This window comes from Polyodon spathula, chromosome 35 (genome assembly GCF_017654505.1).
Source record: "Polyodon spathula isolate WHYD16114869_AA chromosome 35, ASM1765450v1, whole genome shotgun sequence".
NCBI lineage: Eukaryota > Metazoa > Chordata > Actinopteri > Acipenseriformes > Polyodontidae > Polyodon > Polyodon spathula.
Genome location: NC_054568.1, coordinates 4,680,710 through 4,690,811, shown reverse-complemented (window position 1 = coordinate 4,690,811; position 10,102 = coordinate 4,680,710). Strand labels below are relative to the sequence as shown.

General features: G+C 42.4%; 1 protein-coding gene across 3 annotated transcripts; it reads right to left on the bottom strand.

Annotated features, from left to right (window-relative positions):
* Positions 1-206: 206 nt before the first annotated feature.
* LOC121303804 (elongation factor 1-gamma-like) lies at positions 207-10,102 on the bottom strand. Of its 3 annotated transcripts, none has more exons than XM_041234602.1 (10): positions 10,032-10,102; positions 7,859-8,017; positions 7,495-7,558; positions 5,713-5,855; positions 4,819-4,962; positions 4,220-4,349; positions 3,684-3,810; positions 2,829-3,001; positions 1,494-1,618; positions 207-978 (listed from the first exon to the last, which is right to left on the bottom strand). In XM_041234602.1, exons 1-10 carry the CDS (start codon positions 10,035-10,037, stop codon positions 820-822), a joined length of 1,230 nt encoding a protein of 409 aa, XP_041090536.1. In that variant the 5' UTR covers positions 10,038-10,102; the 3' UTR covers positions 207-819. The 3 variants fall into 3 exon arrangements, with proteins under 3 accessions (XP_041090536.1, XP_041090537.1, XP_041090534.1); XM_041234603.1 differs by lacking the exon at positions 10,032-10,102 and adding an exon at positions 8,878-9,231 and having other exon boundaries at positions 4,885-4,962; XM_041234600.1 differs by lacking the exon at positions 10,032-10,102 and adding an exon at positions 8,878-9,229.

Genomic DNA, 10,102 nt, shown 5'->3' with positions numbered 1-10,102 from the left:
AGTGCTATGGCATGCTGTACAGAAAACGCAAGGGGTTATTTGAAAGCAGCCCATAGCAATATACAGTGCAGGAATTACGAGGATGTTGGGACTACCAGACTGACCTGAAGACACCATACCAATCAGTGTATTCAAGAATAAATGCAATGAGCAAATCCCATTGTCACTCACACAGTTGCATTCAGAGGAATAGACACAGATAGACATCTTATAGATCTATTTATTCATCTGCTGTACATATTACATCTTCATTATAATAAGGTGCAAGAAACATAGGGAAAGTGCTTATGTTTTAAGGTAGACAGCCATGCAGTGCTCCAATAGGCAAATAAGCTATTCTACATTAGTGCAAATACATTGTTCTCTTTAAATGTTGGAGGAATGTTTGATTAGCAAGTAGTACAGGCCTTTTGGTCTCGTTCTGCATTGAGCAAGTCTGAAAACAATCTTGCAAGCATTCCCAGTGCAGGGAATGAAGATCAGAATATCACATCAATGCATTTGGTTTTTAAACAAAGGGCTCACAATCTACATGGATCCTTGCTGGCACTGCTAGTTCCCGATTATGACCCTTTCAAAGTTAACATTTAACAGTACAATGTCTCACCTAGATACATGTTCAAACCCTGCACAGTGGCATATTTTCACAGTTCTGTTTCACCAACAACAGATGGAATTTTAGGCATACAAAACAAGAACAGTGCGCTGTAGAAACTGCTTGCCTACGATCACCCTTTTCTCCACGCCAAGACCTTTTCAGTGTATCAAGTTTAGTTTTACTGTAAACCATCATTGTGCTGTGGGCCGAGCCATGGGAGTTTATTTGAAGATCTTGCCCTGGTTGAAGGGCTTGCCCACGTGTTTAAACTCTCCCTCCCAGCACAGGTATTCCTTTATCAGGGTCTTTGACTCCTCGCTGTCAGGGTCCAGCTTCCTCCAGGAATAGGAGCCATAATCCACCTTCCAGTCATCGCAGAGCTGAGAAACACACAAGGAAACATCAATCCTGGGATAGAAACAAGACTCCTATTGCGTAGCAGTTTCACCCACTCTGGGTTTTACTATGAGCTTGATCAGCCATAATGTACAGGGAACAAACTCTGTGAAACCAGGAATGGACCAGACTGCTACGCAATGAGAGTTATTTCCATTCCTAGTAATGGTCATATTCTGTGCATATTGATGTTTAAAATTTAGCTTTAAAAACACACTTATATATCGTACTTGTTATAAAAAGGAGAATTAGGCTGTGGTTAGTTCACTCAAGACGATAACTCATGCTGCCCAAACCAGGTCATTTGTCCAGCGCTGTAAAGCTGAAGGAATGCAGCCACTTTTCCAGGAGCAGTGGCTTGAAACCTGGTTCCAGTAGACCTAGTTTGAGGCAACTCTACTGTATCAAACCCCCCCCCCCCCCCCCAAAGTCTTGCTCTGCCGTGCCGTGCAGTGGCTTGAAACCAAGTTCCAAGCCACAGTGACAAAGTGTTGCCCACCTCGAATGCCAGCTGCTGTCCTCTGAAGAGCCAGACCCCAGATATGGAGCCGTCGCCGTCCTTCCCAAAGACAGCCATGCTGGCAAAACTATTCTTGCGAAGCCCCTCCAGACGTTGGAACATGCCTGAGAGAAAAGGTTAGGGGAGATCCTGGATTCACCACACCAAGAGGCTTGGCCATGTCCCACAATGACACACACATTCTGTCATGTTGCTCTGCTTAATTCTAGACTGGCTCTCGTCAGCTGAAATTGGCCAATTTGAAAAGGAACGATCACTTGTAACTGGAGGAGCTAGGGTTACGAGACCAGGTTTGACGCACACCACCGCAATATGAGCAACCAGGTCTATGTTTAAGCTTTGTGTTTTTTTTTTTTTTTTTTCTTTTTTTTTTTACCCTCTGCAGGGTTAGCTGGATCTTTTCCAGTCAAACCTGAAAGATCTACAGACTACAGGGAAAAATGTTGATCGGATTAGAATTGAAGATATTTTTCAACCCGACTAGGTTAGTTCTACAATGACCTACTATCTGAACCAGGGGTGGTCATTGATGATTTAAAGATACACAGAAAACCTTGCAGGATTGCAGCTCTCCAGGACCAGGCTTGGCCACTCCTCCAAGCTATGTTCCTACAAAACTGTTCAGAAAACAATTCAGCAGAATTGACTGGTCTGATCTGCCCCACCCCTTCCTTATTACACATAACCTTTTTTCTTAATTACTAGTTCTTCAGAAGACATCCTGCCTCTATGCACTTGGAAAAAACACAGAAATAATGCATGTGAAGAGTTCCACAGTATTAGATCCTGCATGTAATGCAATCCCAACTTGGACACTGTTGTGGCCCTTGATCTTGCCTTTTCCAGTATGGGGTAACTGGCTGGCTGAGAAGGACCTCTTTAGTGTATGCACCCTCGTCACCAAGCCTGAAGACTTCCACTCCAGGCTGGTAATTAAAGTGCATGCAAAAATCAGACACAGATCACTAGCACCTGAAGCAATGGCTTGGCATTACCCTCCTGACTGAGGAATGGAAAGAAGACTCCTACTGCATAGCAGTTTTACACATTCCAGGTTTTACTACAAGCTTGATTAGCTACAGTGTACAGGTAACAAGCACATCTTAAACTCATAGTAAACCAGGAATGGATCATAGAGAGTCTTACTTCCATCCCTGCAACATACGAACACAATATTGAAGTAACTTGCAGTATTTTACAAACTTTAATGCCGTTTAATAATATTAAGTATGATCGAGTCAACTAAAAATCTGCTAACAAAAAGCACATTCACCATCAGGCAGGTGCCGGGCTGCAGTGTTGCTCTGTACACACCTGCGATGAGGTTGCTGCTGAGTAAGACCTCTCCCAGCTCACCGGGGTATTTATACTCTGCGTACCACAGAGACCAGCCGTCCCTGTCAAAGTGTTCCCAGAAGTGGGGCAGGGCTACGGTCTGGGGGTCCTCGTTGGAGTACTGCCGCTTGAACTCATCCAGAACGAAGGGGCTGCAACAGAGAGGCATGGACTGGGAACAAGGACGAGGAGGAGGAGGAGGGAGGCTGGCAGGCAAACAGGATAGTCACCGAGGTTGGAAAACATTGAACCCAGATGGGTTGTACAGCTAAGGCCAAAAGTTTTGCATCACTTTAGGATTGAGAAATAAAAAGAACACAAATGATAAAATCGCAAGACTCTACTGGAAGCTATAACAGTACAGTATCTCATCCGATTTCGAAAGGTCACATTTTTCATTACGTACATGGAAAAGCGGTATGCAATTCAACATGTTATTCAGCAGGTTTCATTTCGTTTCATTGAGTGAATTAGTGTTCGAGGAGGACGCTACACAAAACACAGGGGCAGGAACAGTAAAAGCCAGAACTGCCTCATGAAATTTCACTGTTCATCCCCAAAAATGGAATAGGAATCATTTACTTTGAAACAGATTTAAAAGCAGGGATTGGGGAAAAAAAAAAAAAAAAAACAGACTCCTGTTGCATAGCAGTTTCACCCATTCCAGGTTTTACTACAAGCCTGATTAGCCCCAGTGTGTAGGCAAGAAGCTCAGGTGTCTTAAATACCCAGTTCAACTAGGAATGGATCAAGCTGCTGTGCAACAGGAGTCTTATTTGCATCCCTGTAAAAAGAAGTTACATTTTAGGATTTAAGATCAAGGCATTTGCAGACCTGTTAGGCAGAGCAGCGAAGGGGTCTTCAGTTTTTGGTTCTGCTGCCATCGCCTCTTCAGTGGTATCTGCTTCCTCCTCTTCTTCGGTCTTCTGCTCCTTTTTCTTTGGTGCTTCTACGTCTTTAACTTCAAAAATTAAAAGCACTCTGCTAAAATCAGGTTAATCCATAACTACAATACACTCTAGAGCAGGGGCCACCAACCCTGGTCCTGGAGAGCCCCAGATCCTCAGGTTTTACAAGTGTCTCAATGGCTACAGATCTAGAACACCTGTTAATCTTGACTAAGCCAATAACTGATGCAATTAAAGTAACTGAGCTCTGTTGAAACAAAAATCAGAAAACCCTGCATCTCTCCAGGACCAGGTTTGGAAACGTTTGCTCTAGAGCATGTCCTCATACTAAAATATTCATGAACACACACATTAACATTACCCCAGAAACACCACCAATTATCGTTAGTCATTCTAGAAAAATAAATAATCAGTTGTGCATGCACGCTGGTGTAATTTGCAGCAATTCGTGGACAGAGTTACCTTTGTATTGGGCAGCTTTCTCGCACAGCTTCACCTTACCCAGTACAGCACTGAACTGGGGCTGATGCACACACGAGCAGAACCAGCGGGTTACATTCGAGAAGGGCTCACGCAGGGAGGGGTCTAGCACCTGATGAGGAAGAGAGAGCGTGCAAGGTGCTGGGTTACAGACAGAGAGGCACAGAAGTATTGGCCCACTTCAATTTCAATGCTAAACTGCAGCCTGCTGTTGATGTAATGCTGAGGAATCACAATTCAGCATTAATTGGAGCAGTTCAAAAACACTGCAAAAAAAAAAAAAAAAAAAAAAAAAACTTGCACACACTTATCTTGCAACTGCAATGGTTTCAAAATTCAGTAATCCTACACCATAGCTATTGTTTAATTTGTATTTTCAGACCAAGTTGAATGCATTCAGATGGCTTTTGCAGATTCTGAAACCAGCTGAGAAAACGCACAGAAAAAGTTACACAAAAATGCAAGAAAAAAAAAAAGGAGTCAGGAATCAATTGTCAAAGACGTGATGCCGAAACAGGGCATCTTAAGAAAACAAGGCTCTGCATTGCAGAGAATGGCTGGACAGGTCACGGGAGACTCGCCTGTTTGTAAAGCAGCAGCAGAGCGCACACCAAGGTGATGTCAGCCAACGACACCCTCTCCCCTACCAGGAACGTGCGGGTCTGGAGGTGCTCATTCAGGAAGGACAGCGCCCCCTGCAGGTCTGCCTGGGCTTTCTCACTGGCCTGTGGGTGAAAGAAACAATCAGAACAAAATAAGGTATCTAAATACAGACAAAATGTTTTTGGTTTCTTTTTAATCACTTGATCATTGACCATCACACGCTTGAGCGACTGACTGAAGCACATGCATTTAATCATTGGCCACTGGATATGGAGGGATTTCAGCTGCTGAATTACAAGCTCGAATAAAGGCAATAAAGAAAATCACAGAAAAAAAAACAATGCCACGTCTGTCAAGAGAGCAGCGCCTTCACGCAGTTGGCATGTTGGAGGCTATTACTGCGTACTGTGGCTTCCCATCTTGGGTGCCAACAGCCAGCAATTTCAAACCTGGCGAGACTGCATAACCACACACTGTCAGTGACAGGCCACGAACTTGGAGACCAAGAGTCACAACACCTGCCTGAGATCGACAGATCATTCTGCAGCATCTTCATGATGTCGTCAATTGTTAAACAGCACAATAAAGTCACTGCTCCTACAGTTTGTCATTTTTCGATCAAATCTAGTGAATTTTATCCAAATATAAGTGAGAAGTTTCTTTTGATGCTCAGTATAGATAAATGACTGGTTTTACAGACTCCGATCAACTTGGACTAGCTTATTTTACCTTGTGAAGGGTAGATTAAGACCAATTTCAGTCTCAACCTCCAAGAAACTTCCCAGCAGGTGAAGCACAAGTGACAGAGACACTCAGGCTCCGCTCAGCGAATTCTATGGAAAGCACCTCATTTCAGTGTCACCAGACTGTACCTGCTTGTTATAGGCGCTGGCTCCAAGGGTTGGGTAGACCCAATTGGCAACGGCGGGAATGATCGCCCCATCTGCGTAGCTCACCCATTGCTGGACCAGGGCAGAGTCTTTAGGGCCAATGCCTCGCAGTGCATCAGTACCCACTGTAGAGAAACAAGGGACAGTCAGGTTTCATAGAACACAAATCTCATTAACAAACTCTGGTTAACGTACCATAAGCAACTAAGCCAACCAAATATTTGAGATGATCACATTGTTCTAAACTAAATAATAATCCCTTCAATGGGTTGATGGTGATGACAGACTGGTTGATTCGGTTTGATTTCTTCCTTGATGTTCTCCAGCACCAGTCACCTATGGTCAGGTCATCCGATACAATATACTTCTGTTGATACCTTTGTGGGAACCTCCCCATAACTTGTAAACCGGTACTGGGGCACACATTCGCAAGGCTGGTTCATTCAGTTCTTTAAAAAGATCTTAAATATTCTGCTCTACAAGAGGATCACAACTAGGAAGAGTTATACTGAGAGGACAGATTTAATACCGCCACTCCCCTCTTCAATCTGGGGTAGACTGCAAGGTGCAACTACTAGACCAGTCTAGGTTACTTTCAGGTTGGTGGGTCAATCAGACTCCTCAAGAGTCCAGCTACATATTCAAGCAGTTTTTTTTTTTTTTTGCAAAAATTTAAACTGAAAATCTAATAGTCTGTCTTCTTCCTTTTCAACTTAGTTGCTAGCTGTGGTAAAGCGTAGGGTTTGGTTTAAATATTTCTTGGAGACCAGGGCTGGGAGAAGGCTCTCCACTGGTAAAGGGGTAGCGTGGCTCCATTGTAAACACAGGATATCCTGATCACAGAAAGGCTTCCTGTAAGGGGACAGGACCAGCACGTACTCCAGAGGCGAATTTCCAACACTGACGCAGTGACTAATACAAGCTAAATTGACAGTTTCTTTCTGGTTTTGACTAAAATGGCTGTAGCGGACACGTTGAGACCTCATGCAGACATGAAAGCAGCACAGATCACAGTGCAGCTGTCTCCTTTCTTACCTTAAATGATGCATGTCAACACATGCTGTCAAATAATGTTAACTTTCACATTTAAATTATTCTTTCAATAGACGTTAGCCTTTTAATCAAATGTAATTTTTTTTTGTTGATGCTAAAACCTCAAGTTGTCCTTTGCTCACACCTCTGGTGTGGCAGGCTGAATCTCAGAGTAATCCTGCTTCAACTGCATTCAGCATCAGGCTCAGCTTGAAATTGAAATCATCACTGATCCAGCCCACACCAGTAACAGCGTACAGCACCAAAGGGAAAGATTACCCTCTGCAGCATTCATTCCCCAGCCAAACCTTGTAAGGCTCAAAGCAATAGCAGCTACACTTGGTTGAACTACTTTGAATTAGTGAACCAATGTCACCCCCTTGTGGTCAGTCTTGCACATTGCAAGTTGTTGTATCAGTTCGCTCAGTCTATGTTCAAGAGAAAACGGGCTCTCATTGCATCGTAGTTCGGGCCATCCTGGTTTTACACCCGACCGTGTTACCAATAACTACGGCTAACCAAGCTTGTATTAAATCTTGCAATGGATGAAACTGCTATGCAACAGGAGTCGTTTTCTATCTCCGTATAACTGCTTTAATCAAATACGGCGCAATGGTTTTGTTGCACTGTACAAACTTCTGGCAATACTGAAAAGTCTGGTTGTTTGCAGTCTGGTACATGAAGATATTTCAAGGTCTTCAAACACAGGGATGTTAATCGTGTCAAACCTACCATAGTGGGCAATGGCATTACTCTCACAAATATGAAAACCGTTCTCTCCTTCAAAAGCTGGGACCTGAAAAGTGAGGGCAGGGGAAAAAGGAAATGACATTAGGAACCCAAAGAGCATAATGCATCAATCCACACTTGTTAGCGTCAAGGGATTTTTGGTTTTTATAAACTAACAGTTTTTTTCATCCCTGCATTTAAAAAAAAAAAAGGCTCATTTTATAGAACAGTTTAACCAATTCTGGATTTACAAAACGTTCATGTACGTCTTATTAAACCACAGTAAAACCTCAGATCAAAACATCTCCATTCCTGAAACAAAGCTCAATATAAACACAGTAAAAACAAACAGAAAAAAAATACATACCTTTCCAAAAGGGAATTTGGCTAAGAAATGATCGGTCCTGCAGCCGGACTGGGGTTCAAATTCAGGAGGTCCAGAGATTACCTTCAGCTGCAGTCCACTATACTGGGCAGCTATCAACACTGGGTAGGACCTCCAGAAGTCTGGGTAGGTGTACAGAGTCTGCAAAAAATGACAGTAGACAGTTGTTTCATATGCCAATTTTGATTAAATGTCATGATTTAGATGCAAAATTGATCTCTAGAGATGGATAACTAAAAATGGTTTGGCTTGGCCAATATCGGTAACGTCCTACGAATTCCTGTTTTTTTTTTTTTTTTTTTTTAAAACATTAACTACAGTAGCTGTAACGCAGATTGCATTGTCTAAAAAAGCCTCCAGACTAACCGAGGGTTTGTAGTCCCACACCAAACTGTTCGACGTCTTAAACCACTGAGGAGAACATCAGCTGCCTTTTTATTGGCACCGAGGGGCGAGTGAGTGGGGCTGGCTGTGAAACGGGTGGGGCGACTCGTATTTCTGAACAGCCTTATTCCCCAGCGTCGGGGTATCAAATTCAACAACGTATCGGTTTCAAAATGCCATCTTTGGTTTGAAGATACCAAGGCAAGACTGCGTTGCATGAGTCGAAGCGGACTGAAAGCACCGTCTCTCCAAACAGCTGTCGGTCACGTGCCGCGTTTGCGCAATCCTATACTCTTCATGCAAACATGGTATGCATTACTCGGGTCTCATCCAGGCATTCATAAAACGGTTTCCATATAATATAACCTCTGAATCAAAGTGAATGAAGCAACTGTTCACCACTTCACAAAACAATATAACACGAATGACCTACAATCTGCAGTTTAGAAAAATAAAATTAGATAAAATACACAATATAATAAATATGCATGAAAACATACTTAATACCACGATGCCCACAGGTTTAAGTACAAAATGAATAAGTAGATCGTTAAATAATTTACTATATTGTAAATGAAAGCACAAACACATACATAGAAATAAGTTAACGTAGTTACCATGGCAGCAAATACCTCCACTTTGTTTTCAAGCACACTTTCCCTTGACAAAGGCATGTTAAAACACACCGAAACGTTGGTAAGTTATCGCGATTTAAGATTTCTCGAATTCAACCTGAAACGCCAATACAAAAAAACAAAAAAAGCCACATTGTAGCCTACACTTGTCTAACACTTTAACCGCCCTCCACAATAGTATGCAACAAAACCCGTGTACAAATACAAAGCAATTCCCAAATACCACCCAACAAACCAGCAAGTTAATTGAGCTTGTTAATTGCAGAACCGAACTCGCTCTCCTCGCGAGAAAGGCTTCCCTTTATGGTTCTGTATCTTTAACCAAGAGAGGCAAATCCATACAAGTCTTCAAAATATTAACAGTGCTACAGAGGGCATCGTTTGTGGCAAACGAAAGTTGTTTACTGTGGTGAGCGGTTTATTTATATTTCATTTAATCTCGCCTACTAGAGTCTCAAAACAGTAGTCCAGAATATCGAGTAACATGTGTAGCTGCAGTTTGAGAAGACGACAGTTCAAGGTTACATTGCAGCCCTGGTCGACACACACACACACACGACTACTAACCTAGCCTTATTCCAAAAATAGGTCAGACCGATCCACCTTTGCAACATTGCGCGCACTTCAAAATAACTTGCAACGTTTCACCAAGAAATGGAAACTCAGTTTCAAATACGGAGTGATATTTTGTAAACAGACTGAAAAACAAAAAGCAGACAAATAAAAATACACTTTTTTTTCCCAGCCGGAAAGAAAATAAAAAATAAATCACTTCAACGAAGATCACAGATTACAAACAAATGATTTAAAATATCGTATTAATATTTATTTCATAATGTTCTTGCGCAGTAGGAAATGTATGTTAATGTCTCTATAGTAAAGTCCATAACGTGTGGGCTTAATTGCAAAGCAATAAAGTCAATCACTGCATCCACAAAACGCCGTGCCCATTTTTAGGCAATTTCCAACAACCCCACAAACATATAATACTTCAAGGTGTACTGAAACGCCAATGCAACAAACAAAAAAAAAACACATACTTAACCAAACGTACCCTCTACATATATCTCAATGCAGCAAAACAATGCAAAAGGCAATTATAGTGAATGAGCCACCGACATGACATGCACACCTACCGCCATCGTTACTACTGGCACAACCGCAAACCGAACCGTTCCCGTTTGCCTGGACACGAAAAGACGGAGAA